This window comes from Pongo pygmaeus, chromosome 15 (genome assembly GCF_028885625.2).
Source record: "Pongo pygmaeus isolate AG05252 chromosome 15, NHGRI_mPonPyg2-v2.0_pri, whole genome shotgun sequence".
NCBI classification, from domain to species: domain Eukaryota; kingdom Metazoa; phylum Chordata; class Mammalia; order Primates; family Hominidae; genus Pongo; species Pongo pygmaeus.
This window is the reverse complement of record NC_072388.2, coordinates 18740852-18757223: the sequence shown is the minus strand read 5'-3', so window position 1 is coordinate 18757223 and position 16372 is coordinate 18740852. Positions and strand designations below refer to the sequence as shown.

At 43.7% G+C, this 16372-nt stretch overlaps 2 protein-coding genes across 2 annotated transcripts; both read right to left on the bottom strand.

The window, feature by feature from the left end:
* Window positions 1–8041: 8041 nt before the first annotated feature.
* RNASE4 (ribonuclease A family member 4) lies at window positions 8042–9270 on the bottom strand. Its single transcript, XM_054449112.2, has one exon. The coding sequence runs from the start codon at window positions 9268–9270 to the stop codon at window positions 8827–8829; it is 444 nt and encodes a 147-aa protein (XP_054305087.1). The 3' UTR covers window positions 8042–8826.
* Window positions 9271–14441: 5171 nt separating this feature from the next.
* On the bottom strand, window positions 14442–15063 carry ANG (angiogenin). The gene has a single exon (XM_054449113.2). It carries the CDS (start codon window positions 15061–15063, stop codon window positions 14620–14622), a length of 444 nt encoding a protein of 147 aa, XP_054305088.1. The 3' UTR covers window positions 14442–14619.
* Between the last annotated feature and the right edge of the window lie 1309 nt (window positions 15064–16372).

Genomic DNA, 16372 nt, shown 5'->3' with positions numbered 1-16372 from the left:
ATGCTGTGTCTGACCCCACAATGTCCCTAAACCAGTGGTTATCTTCATGATTTGGATCAGGACCTACTTGGTGGAAAAAACTACTAGTAATTCCAGCTATGATTATAGGAATAGGTATATTCTCTATGGGTTATACTCTTGTTGCACCATATGTGTGATATTGCAAGATAGCATTTCCCTTGAATGGAAAGACTCCTAACTCCCAGGTCAGTGATGCTGTAAATAATCACTTCCATAAGTCGAGGAATGCATGAATACTTCCAACTACAGGTAAATAAATTCCATTCTCCAGCTCCCTAGTGATGCCCCCTTTCAGCAGGAAGTAGCTAGAAAGAAATTGACACCTGATCTCCCATAGAAATGAAATAGGAATTGGCGGTGGGGAGTTTGTAACTGGTATAATCAGCCTGCTTCAAAAATGAATAGCCTCACCCTTTGCTTTATTCAGTATCTAGCCATATCCTTGCTTAAGAAACCCAGGGGCTAATCTTGAAATAAACCGGGCATGAATTTGAGATTGTGGAATCCTATATTCTTAGAAAAATCACTGAGGGGGGGTTAATCCATAAGCTTAGTTGCAGTCATGGTGATGCCAGCCAGACCTCTAGGTGATCCGTTACTGAAGATAGCCATCAGAATAAGACACGCAAACCTGCACCCTGCATCATTCCTGCTCATAGTTTCCATGCCTCCTGCTTCTTAAAATCCCTTTAGCTAGCCTAAAATTTTGAAATAGTCTTTGAGGCGCTAGTCCACCATCTCCTCAGGTTGGTGGCTCTTAAATAAGCCTGGTTTTCCTTCCACCAACCCTTGTCTCACAAGTCTTGCTTTTGAGCAGTGAACAGTGATCAGCTGACCCTCAGTTTGGTTACACTATCACTCAGGAAATTCCAAGGGTTTTAGAAGCTCTGTGGCAGGAACCAGGAACTAAGTTCAAATTTATTCTTTATTATACCACAGGTCCCAACTCCCATGACTGCTTGGATGGTGACAAGGACAGAATTATCTTCTCATCCTTCTTTCTCACTCTAATTATACACAGACAGGCTATTAGGAGGGAAAACTTTCCCTCTACCAACTTTGGTTCAGTGGGTGGGAGCCTGTGTATTAACTATAGACAGGTTAGCAGGGGGAAAGAAAACAAGTTGTATTCATAACTTGTGGAAGCATTCAGATGAAGAGGCTTGATGAAGAGCTAGAGATAAAAGTTTATTTATCAACTCATAGGGGAAAAGAAGGAGGGAGAAATGGCTTCTACTGGAAAACAAATGACTTTTGGGAAAGGCAAATAGAAGCTTTGGATAAAGTTTTACACAATTTTCTTGGAATATCTCCTGTCTGGGTGAAGTCATCCTCACACGGTTAGCAAGAATCCTGGACAGAAATATAATTATAAGTAAGTGTTAATCAGGCTACACTTTGACCCACTTCCTTGTAACCAAAAGTCATGAACACTACATACTGACAATTTGCATTCTCATTGTTCCCATAGATAAGATCTTTGACATTAGAATCATAAGGCTTTTGTTTAAGAATTGTTTATGCAGATCCTGAATTCCAGCAGAACAGCTGACACCACCAACTTTAAAGAGCCCCACAGATGAACTGATCAGCATGAGAATACTGTTTTTTCATCTCTCTGTCCATGACTTCACTCTGCATTCTTCAACCAATTAGTGATCTCTTACTTCCACCTACTCCAAATCCTTAAAAGCTCCAGCCTCAGACTCTTTGAGGAAATGGATTTGAGGTTTCCTGCCATCTTTTGGTTCGGCAGCCCTGCAATTAAACCTCTTTCTCTGCTGCAACCCAGTGTCTTGGCATATTGACATGCTGTGCACATCAGGCAAAAGACCTATTACCATTACATGAGGACTCCTCTGGAGGGAGGTAATGATGGGGGCTTTCTGGGAGGCTCTGCTTTAGTCAGGTGAGAGAAGTTCAGGTGAGATTTCTTTCTGTATCTGCTGTAATTCAGATGTTTTCAGTTTTGTCAGTTTTGTCCTTACACATGCACACACACACACACACACACACACTCACACTTCCCTCCTTAAGCAGCTAGCATCTTCATATATCTTTGTTCCTGTCACATGCGTCCATGTAAAGAGACCACCAAACAGGCTTTGTGTGAGGAATAAAGCTTTTTAATCACCTGGGTGCAGGTGGACTGAGTCCAAAAAAGGAGTCAGCAAAGGGAGATGGGGTGGGGCAGTTTTATAAGATTTGGGTAGGTCGTGGAAAATTACAGTCAAAGTGGGTTATTCTCTTGTGGGCAGGGGCAGGGGTTACAAGGTGCTCAGTGGGGAGGTTCTGAGACTCATTTTCTAGGAGAAGGAATGTCACAAGGTTAATTGATCAGTTAAGGTGGGGCAGGAACAAATCACAGTGGTGGAATGTCATCAGTTAAGGCAGGAACTGACTATTTTCACTTCTTTTGTGGTTCTTCAGTTGCTTCAGGCCATCTAGATGTATACGTGCAGGCTTGGGCTCAGAGGTCTGACATTTCCTGTCTTCTTATATTAATAAGAAAAACAAAACAAAACAGTGGTAGTGTTGGGGCGGCGAAAATTTTGGGGGGTGGTATGGAGAGATAATGTGCAATGTTTCTCAGGGCTGCTTCAAGCAGGATTAGGGGCGGTGTGGAAACCTAGAGTGGGAGAGATTAAACTGAAGAAAGATTTGGGGGTAAAGGGTGATATTGTGGGGTTGTTAGAAGGAGCATTTGTCATATAGAATGATTGATGATGGCCTGAATGCAGTTTTGTATGAATTAAGAAACTGAATGGAAGACACAAGGTCTAAATAAGAGAAAGAGAAAAGCATGTATTAAAGGACTAAAAACTGGGAGGACCCAGGACATCCAATTAGAGAGTGCCTAAGGGGGTTCAGCATAATTATTTGCTTGGTTGGTGAGTTTTTGGGCTCTATCCTTGAGTTTTTTTTATGTTGTCATATACTAGGCCAGAGTGATTTAGGTAGAAACAACACTCTTCATTTAAAAATATACAGAGTCCTCCTTTTTCAGCAGTGAGTAAGTCAAGGGCATATTCCTGTCTTCTTATATTAATAATAAGAAAAACAAAACAAAATAGTAGTGAAGTGTTGGTGTCATGAGGGGAAAAGGAAGCTATTGGGTCCCATTTGCAAATTGATTTTGGGGGATAAGGAAAACTAGTGTACATGTGCCTGTCTAATTAGCAGGTAGACACATGTAGGTGGAGGAGCCACAGGTGGAAGAAGAGACCCTGTGTAAGGCGAAACTGGAAATGTAAAGTGAAAAGATGAGAAGGAGAAAAACTGGCCATGAGGGACAGAAGTTGAAACGCTAGCTGCTTGTTTAGCTACCTTATTAGCATAAGCATTGCCCTGAGCGATGGGATCTGATGCCCTTTGTTGGCCTTTGCAGTGGATGGCCTCAGTTTTTTTGGAAGTGGAGCAGCTTTAAGAAGAGTTTTTGTTAAGGAGGCATTAGTGATGGAGGACCCTTGTGTAGTGAGGAAACCTCTTTCTGCCCATATAACAGCATGGTGGTGAAGGATGTGGAAGGCATACCTGGAATCGGTATAGATATTGACACGTAGTTCCTTTGCAAGAATGAGGGCTTGAGTTAAGGCAATGAGTTCAGCTTGTTGAGAGGTAGCAGAAGGGGGCAGGCCGGTAGCCTCAATGATAGATGTGGAAGACACTATAGCATAGCCTGCCTTTGCCAGTGATTGGTGATTGGACCTGGAAGAACTACCATCAATAAACCAAGTGTGGTCTGGGTGGGGAACAAGAAAGAGGAAAATATGGGGAAAAGGGGAGAATGCCACGTGGATTAGAGGGATACAGTCATGGGGCTCAGATGTAGTATCAGGAATAAGACGAGAGGCTGGATTGAAGGTCTGGACTAGGAACAATGGTAACTGTGGGAGATTCAACAAATAGTGAGTACAGTTGAAGGAGCCGGGGCACAGAAAGTATATGTGTCAAGTGTGAGGAAGAGAATAGATTTTGAAAGTTATAGGAACTGTAGAGAGTAAATGGAGCATAGCTTGTGATTTTGAGGGCTTCCAGAAGTATTAAAGCTGTGGCTGCCACTGCATGCACACATGAGGGCCACCCCAGAATTGTGAAGTCAAGTTGTTTTGATAGAAAGGCAACAGGTCATGGGCCTGGCTCCTGTGTGAGGACTCTAGCAGCACAGCCTTGTATTTCAGCAGTGTGTAAGGAGAAAGAATGGGACAAGTCGGGGAGTGCTAGTGTGGAAGCTGTCTCCAGGGCCTTTTTGAGAGAGTGAAAAGAAGAATGGGGAAAAGACTTAGGGTCTATGGGATCAGTTAAGTTGCCCTTTGTGAGCTTGTAAAGTGGTTTTGTTAGGATAGCAAAGCCTAGTATCCAGAGCTGGAAATATCCAACAGTGCCTAAGAAGGGAAGGAGTTCTTTGGTGGTGAGGAATGGGGTTTGAGAGATCAGCTGGACACAATCAGCAAGGAGAGCACGTGTGTTTTCATGAAGAATTATGCTGAGATAAGTAACAGATGAGGAAGAAATTTGGGCTTTGGAGGGGGATACACGATATGCTTTTGAGAACAGATGTTGGAGGAACAGGAGGGTGTCCTGTTGAGAAGATTCATAGGAGGGGCTATAAAGTAGAGGGTCATCAAAATACTGAATAAGATGAGAAGCAGATGGACAGAAAGAAAGTAAATCATGAGAAAGGGCTTGACTGAAGTAATGGGGGCTGTCCCTGAAGTCTTGTGGCAGTACAGCCCAGGTAAGTTGCTGAGGCTGATGGGTGTCAGGATCAGTCCAGGTAAAAGCAAAAAGAGGCTGGGACGAGGGGTGCAGGGGAATAGTGAAAAAAGCATCTTTAAGATCAAGAACAGAATAGTGAGTTGTGGAGGAAGTTATTGAGGACAAAAGGGTGTACGGGTTGGGCACCCCAGAGTGGATAGGCAAAACAATTTGGTTGATAAGGCGCAGATACTGAACTAACCTGTAAGACTTGTCCAGTTTTTGGACAAGTAAAACGGGAGAATTGTAAGGAGAGTTTATAGGCTTTAAAAGGCCATGCTGCAACAGGCAAGTGATAACAGGCTTTAGTCCCCTCAAAGCCTGTCGTGCGATGGCATACTGGCGTTGAGAGGGGTAAGGGTGATTAGGTTTTAAAGGGATGGTAAGGGGTGCATGATCGGTCACCAAGGAGGGAGCAGAGGTATCCTATACTTGTGAATTAAGGTAGGGAGACGGAAAAGGAGTATGTGAACTGGGGAAAAGGGTGGCAATGTGGTGTGGCTGTAGCCCAGGAATAGTCAGGGAAGCAGATAATTTAGTTAAAATGTTTCGACCTAATAAGGGAGGTGGGCAGGTGGGGATAACTAAAAAGGAGTGCATAAAACAATGTTGTCCAAGTTGGCGCCAGAGTTGGGGAGTTTTAAAAGCCTGGCCATCAAAACCCACAACAGTTATGGAGGCAAGGGAAACAGGCCCTTGAAAAGAAGGTAATGTGGAGTGGGTGGCCTCCATATTGATCAAGAAGGGGATGGACTTACCCCCCACTGTAAGAGTTACTGAAAGCATCTGTGATGGTCCAGGAGGCTTCTGAGATGATTGAGCAGCATTAGTCTTCAGCCACTAAGCCAAGAAGATCTGGGAAGAAGTCAGTCAGAGAGCCTTGGGCCAGAGTTCCAGGGGCTCTGGGAGTGGCTGCTGGGCGAGTTGGACAGTCCAGTTTCCAGTGGGGTCCCGCACAGGTGGGACACAGCTTAGGAGGAATCCCGGGCTGCAGGCATTCTTTGGCCCAGTGGCCAGATCTCTAGCACTTGAAGCAGGATCCTGCGGGAGGAGGTCCTGGAGGAACACCTGGCCACTGCATTTCAGGTGTTTTGAAGTTCTTTTGTGCTGGAGATATGGCTGGGGTTTCTCTCACAGTGGAGGCAAGTAATTGCAACTCAGAAATACGTTGCCACTTGGCTGCCTCTTCTCTATTATTGTACACCTTGAAGGCGAGGTTAATTAAGTCCTGCTGTGGGGTTTGAGGGCCAGAATCTAATTTTTGGAGCTTTTTTAATGTCGGGAGTGGATTGGCTAATAAAATGCATATTGAGAATAAGACGGCCTTTTGGCTTCTCTGGGTCTAGGAGAGTAGAGTGTCTAAGGGTAGTTGCCAAATGGGCCATGAACTGGGCCGGGTTTTTATATTTGATGAAAAAGAAAAGCCTAAATGCTAAGTAATTTGGGAGAGGTCGGATAAACAAAAAGGAGCATTAACCTTGACTATGCCTTCAGCTCCAGCCACCTCTTTAAGAGGAAATTGTTGGGCAGGTGGGGGAGGGCTAGTCACGGAATGAAACTGTAAGCAGGACCGGGTGTGAGGAGGGGAAGTGATAAAAGGATTATAGGGTGGGGGAGTGGAGGCTGAGGAAGAATTGGGGCCTGGCTGGTGAGCAGCAGCCTGGGGAGAAGGGAAGACGTCAGATGGGTCTGTAGAAAAGGAGAATTCAAAGGGCTCAGAGCTTGGGGTGGAGACTGAAGAAACAGACAGGAGAGAAAGAAGAAAGATTTGGGACGAGTCACATTAGGAGCAGAGACTAGGGAAGGACTGATGTGTAAAAGAATGCCTGGATGTCAGGCACCTCAGACTATTTCCCCATTTTTCGACAAAAATCATCCAGGTCTTGTAAGATGGAGAAATCAAAAGTGCCGTTTTCTGGCCATTTGGAACCATTGTTGGGTTTGTATTGGGGCCAAACGGTATTGCAGAAGAAAATAAGGCATTTAGGTTTTAGGTCAGGTGTGAGTTGAAGAGGTTTTAAGTTCTTGAGAACACAGGCTAAGGGAGAAGAAGGGGGAATGCAGGGTGGAAGGTTGCCCATAGTGAAGAGGTAAGTTTAAAGAGAAAGGTAGAGACACAGAGAAGGGGGTGGTGAGCAGCCCTGGGCTGTAATGTGTCCGATCACCCAAAGCAGGCGTCCCCGCAATTGACTTGCCATCAAGGGAATGTGGGTGAATGACCAAGGCAGATGTCCCCACAGTGATCAGACACCAATGGAATGTGGGTGAGCGATCAGGGCAGGCATCCCCACGATGATCAGACACCAAGGGAAGACTGTCTTCCTGAGTCCATGACTGGCGTCGGAGTTTTGGGTCCGTGGATAAAATATGTCTCCTTTGTCTCTACTAGAGAGGAAAAAGAACTGGAACTGGAAGGACAGGGAGATTGAAGGGTAGCAAGAGAGGCTGGAGAAGACAGTGAAAAGACCGCTTACCCAATTTGAAATGGGTGAGATGTTCCTTGGGCTGGTTGGTCTGAGGACCTGAGGTCATAGGTGGCTCTCTTCATGGAGTGAGGGTGAGGACAGGGGACCAGTCTCCTGAAGGAGTCCCCCTGTCCCGGGTCTTCTGCACTAAATGTCACACGCGTCCATGTGAAGAGACCACCAAACAGGCTTTGTGTGAGCAATAAAGCTTTTTAATCACCTGGGTGCAGGCGGACTGAGTCCAAAAAAGGAGTCAGCAAAGGGAGATAGGGGTGGGGTAGTTTTATAGGATTTGGGTTGGTAGTGGAAAATTACGGTCAAAGGGGATTATTCTCTTGCGGGCAGGGGCGGAGGTCACAAGGTGCTCTGGTGGGGAGCTCCTGAGTCTCACTGTCCAAGAGAAGGAATGTCACAAGGCTAATTGATCAGTTAAGGTGGGGCAGGAACAAATCACAGTGGTGGAATGTCATCAGTTAAGGCAGGAACTGGCTATTTTCACTTCTTTTGTTGTTCTTCAGTTGCTTCAGGCCATCTGGATGTATACGTGCAGGCTTGGGCTCAGAGGCCTAACAGCTCCCTAATTTGCTTCTAAATATTCTAAGGGAGAAGGAAGAGCTGTGAGAATTGTCTTTGAGAGGAATCATTCTCTGTGGAGTAAATGAGACAAATCTTCCGTGTTGTGGTCATGGATCTGATGGGCTTTGACCAGAGTTTATGAGGTTATTAAGGTGCATGCATGAAACCGGAGAAGAATTTAAAAATCGGAGAAAAAGAAATAATACCATAGCACAGTATTCTCAGGTACCTTTGGTTTAAGTCCTTTATTACAAGGAAAACATAAAAAATCTTTCAGTCAGTAAGAGCACATAAGTCTTAATGATCTAGTACCTTTTTTAATACTTTGACTTACTATGGTGATTCAAAGGTTCAGGAAAAAGAAAATTCCCAGTATCATTTTCTTAATCTTATTCAACCCAAACATAAGAATGCCATAAAATACAGAGCTCACATTTTGCTAGCATACATTTCCAAATTTTTAATGCCTCCCCCGACAGATGAATTTTAAGGATAAAAAAAGCAGGCACTTTCAAAACATTCCTTGTGATGAAGTAGGAAAAGCCCTGGATAAGTGGCCAGCTACACTGGATTTTTGTCTCAATTCTTCCATTAACTTTATAGTCTTCAGCAAATCCCTTAACTTTGAGCTTCTATATGTAATGACATCATTATAAGTGCTGTGGTATTAAAATGTGATAAACATAGATGAAAGCATTTTGAAATGTTTGAAATACTACATAAATACACATAATAACTAAATTCCACAGGATAGGATCTGAGAGAGCTAAGCTGACCAGTATTATAAAAGGAAGCTTATTACAGAAAAGCCCAGCCTCATTCATTATAGGTTTATGTCTCCATTTCTCTTTGATGCAATGTATTTAATAGAATGAGTTATATACAGAAAAAGAGTAAGAAATGAGCTGAGGAGACAGAGCCTGGGACAGCTCAAATGCATTACTCACTGCTATTTAAGGAGTAAGTGTAAGGTCAACCACTCGCGATAATCCCTACACGGTGGCATCTAACCGTCAAAGTGCACAGGCACCTGTGGGTTCCCCTCACAGGCAATGACAACACGTCTAGTGCTCGCCATGGCCCGATATCTGCAGTTGGGTGCCCTGGAACTTCCTGTGTCCCGGCAGTCTGTGACTTTCACAACACCCTCGTGGCAGTTCATCTTGCCGTTCTTGCACTGGATATTGGTGGTGCTGCAGATACTACGAATGTTCCAGATATCTTCATGGATGAAGGTGTTGAAGCGCTTGCAGTGATACAAAGTCATCTTCCGTCTTTGCATCATCAAGTTGCAGTAGCGATCATTGCCACCTGTCTCCTCAGGGTGCACGTGTTGCCGCAGGAATCGCTGGTACATGCCATCCTGGCCATAGGAGGGCTGGACCAGCCCCAGCCCCAGCAGGGTGAGCAGCAAAAGCAGAAGCAATGAATGGGTCCTCTGCAGAGCCATCAGTACCTTAGAGGTGCCTAGAAAAGAAAGCAAGGGGCAGGAGAAATAAGGTAAGAACTGGGCACTGGAAAAAGGTGTTGAGAATAGCAAGCTGGCATCCTGACTCCGTAGTCTCCTCTTTCCTCCTTCTTATATGCACCATCTCCCCACTCATCTCTGCTACTTTTCCCACCCTTGCTTCCTCAAGAGTGAGTAGTTTGCAAACATGATCTTTTCTGAAAGCAAGACCTTTCTCATTTACAGAGAGAAGTTGCTGTAGCCAGTACAACGACACAGGACAAGGACTGACTGCGTGGCTGCCAGGCTTGTGTGCTCAGAGTATAAAAAGAGAGAAAAGGTGAACCTATATGAAACTGCAGTTGTGTGTCTCTTGGGGGAATTCCCTAGGTGTATGATCTTTGGGGAGTGTTTGGTTCCCGGGAGGCTCCAATTCCCGACAGTTTGGATAGACTCAGGATACGTCAAAGAAAGTTTACAAACTACTTTTAATACCTTACATCTGGGAATCTAGGTGGAGGAAGAGGACAGAGGAATATTTAGGCTTTGCCTTTCCTCTCATATGACTATTCTTATTCTTTGTCATTAATTTTATTATTTTTCTTTTCTTTTTTGTCATGTGGCTATTATTCTAATGTGATTTAAAATCTATTCTAATTCTAGAATAATATATGTTATACATTAATCTAAAATATATTATTCTAATTCTAATGTAAAATCAGGTCCTTTTGGAAATCCTTTTAATTCTATTTAAAAAAAAAAAAGCAAAACCAGAGTACCCAGATACGGTTCTTAGAAGACAGTTGATAATAGCTACTGTTTGAATGAACTAATAAGTGAAATGAGTAAGCTAATGAACAAATGCAATTAAATGGATAGAGTAGAGGTGTTTCCCAGGCTTATGAAATTGACTAATAAGAAAAGCTAAGAAATGTTTAAAAAATAAACAGTACAACATCCTCAAAAGAAAACTTGGATTGTGTCTTCTTCTCCTTGCTGTTTCTATGCATAACCTAAAAAATCTAGGCCGTGGAGATACATTGCTTTGTCTTGCATCTATTCGTGATGTTCCTCCTGTCTTGTCAATAGTTGTTGGTAGCTGTCTGTCTTCTCTCGTTGCAGCATCATTGTGCTGTCACCTCTTGGCAGTGAAAAATAAGCATATATTTTATAGCATTAAAAAAAAAGCCAGAGCAGCAACAAAAAAAGCATTGCCATGTAGTTTCAGAACATTCATTGCTTTCGTTGACGGATTAAAGAAAGGAATCCAGGCCTATCTTAGTCAACACCCTGTGCTCTTTCCACGCCCCAAATATTCAGGATATCAAAGACATTTATGCTCAGAATTGCTACTTCCCAGCAGCAGAGTTTAATCAAGATTGGAGGTGGACTCACTCACCAACTGACTAGCCAGATGCTGCCATCTGGCCGTCACTCCTGGAATTGATGTGAATTGTGAATCGGCTTGACTCTTGCAGTGCAGCAGGGCTGATTCACTACAGCAAAGAAAAATCATCCCTGATTCAATAGGAAGTGAGCAACCCAAATCAGCAAGGGCAATGTTTTGAGAGTCAGGCTGCCCAACTCTGTATGTGCAGTCCAAGGACTGACCCCAGTTGAACTCCTAGTTTGATGTATATGGGTACTATTGTCTTTTGATTTCAAATTCTGCTTCATAATGGTGGATCACACTGTGTGAATGACTGAAATGGCTTCCAAACGACCTGTACCTTACTTTGTTCTGCTGAAAGGCTACCTTTTCATTATTGATAATGAAAGCAGTATCAAACATAGATATTGTTCTTTTAAATGCCACCTCCTATATCCATAGCCACCTTTTGCCTTTGCACGTAAAGATGTAAAGCTGTATGTCATATCTGCGTGCCTGCAGCTGTAGACGTGAGATACAGTGTTAGGAGGAGAGGGAAGTAAAGAGGTTGTGGGAGGAAGGGCAGATGTTTGATTTCCTTTTTGTCCCAAGAACAGTGCATACAACTTCTGAAGGTATACTTAGTACTTGGATTATAGCTTCAGTAGATCAATAAACTATGGTTTGCTTTTCCGGTGACACCTCAAGTTTCCATGGTTTTATCTACTTTCTCTCATCCTGATTCTTTGGGACCAAAAATATGGTTTAGCAAGATAAGTGGCTACAGAGAAAACCTCACCTATGCATGCGAGAGCAGACCCAGGACGTCACCTTTTCTACACTACTCAAGTAAACAAGACATAGAGAAATATTTGAGGACAGCAGGCCAGTGTGGATACCAATGGGTGCATCTCAAAACTGTAGCTACGAGAGAAAATTGAATGATCTCCACATCATCCCAACACGTATTTTTGGGTCAGGATTTTCGCCAAACGCTTTCTCCATTGCACCACCCTGACTCACAGTAAGAACTTCTTTTGACACTGCGGTCTAAAAGACTGAGTGACCATGAGAAAATTACTTAATCTCTCTCAGCAGATTTCCTCATAAGCAAAATGAGTATATAATACCTACCTCTTAGGGATGTTATGAAAAGAAAATCAATCTAAGTGCCTATAACAAGGCCTAGCACATGGTAAATGCTCAGTAAATGCATTTTTATTTTTTTTTAACCACTTCCATTTTTCTTGGTTTCCTCTGCTTCTGTCAATCTGGATAAAATAACGAATGACTACAGAGTTGCATATATTATTGACTCCTCTTTATTTCGTAGAGCTAACTGTATTCTCAAGATATTGGAAGTCTGTTTTTAAACTATAAAATATCTCAGCTACTAGATTCCTAGAAAAATTTTTCTTCTCCAAATTGCATGGAATTTTCTTCCTTGCATGTCACTATTCTTCAAAGGACTTAGCATTTTGGAGTGTTCCTTCTTTTTCCTTGCAAAGCCAACAATCACAGCTGACCAGGACTTCAATTCTTCAAATGATTCACTCAGGATAAAATGACCTGCCTGTGACTTGACATTTTATTTTAAACAGCTTGTGGTTGTGATAGAACAAGAGGCCCAGACCAAAAAGGACTAGGAATGCTTGCTCAGCTGCCAGTACCATCAGCAGGTCAGGAAACACCCCCATCCCACTGCCATGTGATTTCCTATGAAACAGCCATTTCCCTTAACACCAGAGCAAACTATGCAACGATAATGCTCCAAGCAGATGTTTGGAGAAGATGTGAGTTTTCACAGCTTATGATGTGATCAATATAATAATGGTCCCTGCCTTTGACTTGCCCTATCAAGGCCTTGAGTGGCAGCAATGATCCTGAGTAACTTTGCCTCACCTCAAGGAAATAGCACTGGTTGGAGAACTTGAGAAAAGGGCCCAGATAGTTTACCAGAAACTGGGACTTTCTCATTTCCTGAGAGGTTTTTGAGATTTGGTAATATGGCAAATTTTCTAGTAACAGAGGTTTGGAATACTTTTTCCTATTTTCTTAAGGAATGACAGTGTTTTCAGTTTTGAAATAGACTAACCCAAGGAAGAGAGATTCTTGTGCTAAGCACATACCAGCAACCTACTTCTCAAACCCATTCCTAAATTTGATATTTCCAGTGAGGCTGGGCTCTCCTAGGTGGTACCTGGACAATGTTCTATAACCTGAGTAGTGGGGAGCCAGGGCTTTTGGCCCATTTCAGGGCAATACCAGGAGCAGGAGAAGCCACCATAGGGAATACTGGGACCACAATAATTATGTGTTCACAAGGCAGTGAAACTGGTGATTTATAACTAATTTATTGGCAACCACTTTCTAAATAAAATATCCAAGTACCTGTTAACAGAAATTAGGTAACAGGAAGCTAACCACTGAGTCTGTAGATTGAACAGTGTATTTTACAAAGAGTGTGTTAACCTAAGTTATGTTAACTTAAAAACAAATCTTGAGAATTGAGGAAGAATAAGGGATAAACTGGGATAAACTGGGAATCTTTCTTTTTTTTATTTTCTTTCTTTTTTTTTTTTTTGAGATGGAGTCTCGCTCTGTCGCCCAGGCTGGAGTGCAGTGGCGTGATCTCGGCTCACTGCAACCTCCGCGTCCCGGGTTCAAGCGATTCTCCTGCCTCAGCCTCCCGAGTAGTTGGGACTATAGGTGTGTGCCACCATGCCCAGCTAATTTTCACATTTTTAGTAGAGACAAGGTTTCACAATGTTGTCCAGGATGGTCTTGATCTCTTGACCTCGTGATCTGCCTGCCTTGGCTTCCCAAAGTGCTGGGATTACAGGCGTGAGCCACAGTGCCTGGCCGGAATCTTTCTATAACTTCCCCAAAACATCACACTTGCCAGACATTAGTTGATAAAGTAAAAGATTACAGAGGAAATAATGTAATTGGTTTTTGAATTTTATATAAAATAACCATGACAAGAGAATATCCTGGGAGCATTCCATTCAAACATCAAAATTATCTCTCGCTTAAGACAAAAGGTGGCTACCCTGAATGAATTTTGGTATTCATGCTGGATTACATATGTGTATATGTGTGTGTGTGTGTGTGTGTGTGTGTGTGTGTATGTGTAACAGAGTGAGAGAAACTATAATAATCTGTTGGTATGTTGGTACTTGGTCCTTGGAAACTCCTCCCCAAGGTCTCATATTTGTAGAAGTAATATTATTTGACAGAAAAAACAATTTGCCTCTCTTGGAAATTCTGCTTAGTAGCTATGAGCCCTGGAATTTTTCCATCTCTCTCTGTAGATCAACATACCATACTTTTCTTCACAGAGAGGTAAAGTCTACCTCCCTAATGACTTGTAAAAACTGACTGAAAAGAAAAAGTGGCCCGGCTCAGTGGCTCATGCCTGTAATCCCAGCACTTTGGGAGGCCAAGGTGGGCAGATCTCCTGAGGTCAGGAGTTCAAGACCAACCTGGCCAAAATGGTGAAACCCTGTCTCTACTAAAAACACAAAAATTAGCCAGGTGTAGTGGTGCATGCCTGTAATCTCAGCTATTTGGGAGGCTGAGGCAGGAGAATCACTTGAACCCAGGAGGCAGAGGTTGCGGTGAGCCGAGATTGTGCCATTGCACTTAAGCCTGGGTGACAGAATGAGACTCCATCTCAAAAAAAAAAAAGAAAAGAAAAGAAAAGAAAAAGGCATTTCTATTCTATGCGGTTCTCTCAGGGAGCAACCAAGTAGAGAAAATGGGGGAAAGATCAATATGCCCAGAATCAGTGAGAAGACTCTGATTCTTACTGATATCAAGACATTTTTATTTATTAAACGTGTTGTCAAACAGAAAACAAAAGGTCCAGGTAGCTCTTTCTTTGGGCCCTTGGCAATGAATGTTGCCACCACTGTTCTGGGTACAGAGGGGAAATGGAAGGCAAGGACAGCAGAGCCAGCACTTGACCAGTGGCCCGCTGGTTACAGACGACGGAAAATTGACTGATCCAAGTGGACAGGTAAGCCATTTTCACAAGCAACAACAATGTTTCTGAAATCTGCTGTGGCTCGGTAGTGGCATGGAGGCCAGGGGGACCCTCCATGTAGCTTGCAAGTGGTGACCTGGAAAGAAGACTTGCTTATTCTTAGGTTTTCTCTGTGAGGGTTTCCATTCTTGTTTTCACAGATGGCCTTGATGCTGCGCTTGCTGCCATGAATAAATGTGTTGATGCCTTTGCAGGGTGAGGTCAGGCCCCGTCTCCTCATGATGCTTTCACAGTATCTGTCATCCCGGCCCTGTGGTTTGGGATCATAGTGCTGGGCCAGGAAGTCTGTGTACCTGGAGTTATCCTGAGCCAGGGTTGGTGGGGTCAGACCCAGACCCAGCATGAAGACCAACAACAAAACGCCCAGGCCCATCACCATCTCTTCCAACACAGGCTCCTGCCAAGGGCAAAAGGAGGTGTGGCAGAAGCAAGAACAGCATCACCAAATTAGGCTAAAAGGACAGGAGCTTTGCTCTCTGACACGGCATCATGAACCAGATCTTTTCCACCACCAAATTTTATCTTCTATTTTCCCTTCCTCATTAACCTCACACTTCGTCAATCCATTCCTGCGGAACGTCTATTTAATAGTTTCCTGAGCACAACCTCTAGCTCCAATCATTCTTCCCCATCCCTTAGAATCACTGAGTATTTCTCTATCAGTCATAACATTACAAAATCCACTCTCACTCTTTAATTCATGAATTTATTAATTGAATAACGAACATTACATAGGTCCCTACTGGGTACCAGGGACTGTGCTAGGTCCTGAGGCACCTTAAGACATACCAAATGACGGCCGGGCGCGGTGGCTCACGCCTGTAATCCCATCACTTTGGGAGGCCAAGGCGGGCGGATCATGCGGTCAGGAGATCAAGACCATCCTGGCTAACACGGTGAAACCCCGTCTCTACTAAAAATACAAAAAATTAGCCAGGAGTGGTGGCGGGCGCCTGTAGTCCCAGCTACTCTGGAGGCTGAGGCAGGAGAATGGCGTGAACCCGGGAGGCGGAGCTTGCAGTGAGCCGAGATCGCGCCACTGCACTCCAGCCTTGGCGACAGAGCGAGACTCTATCTCAAAAAAAAACAAAAACCAAAACCAAAAAACAAAAAAAATGCCTCCCTAATAGGAAACGAGGCATCCATGGGGAAAAGATGTGGGCTTCAATGTACTGAGTTGAGATATAATACGGGAGCTGAGAGCTAAGAAGAGAGTTTTAGGGGAGTGGTCTCTAACATTTTTGGCACCAGGGGTCATTTTTGTGGAAGACAGTATTTCCATGGATGGGTGGGGGATGGTTTCAGGATGAAATTGTTCTGGCTCAGATAGATCATCAAGCATTAGTTAGATTCTCATAAAGAGTGCACAATCTGGATCCCGCACATGCGCAGTTCACAATAGGCGTCTAGCTCCTATGAGAATCTAATGCTGCCTGCTGATCTGGCAGGAGGCAGAGCTCAGGCGGACAGGCCACAGACCGGGATTTGGGGACCTCTGTTTTAGGGAACCCTGAGCCCAGGGAAGGAGTCAACCATAAAATTGTTTACGACAGGCTTCTAGCTAGTCAGCTAATGTGAAGAAAGCCATTGAAAGCAGTTGTATCCTGAGTTGAAGGGAAGCAGACCTACCTCCCCAAGAAGTAGATGGTTCTTGTTCGTTTATGAGTAACTCATTGAATTTATGACTG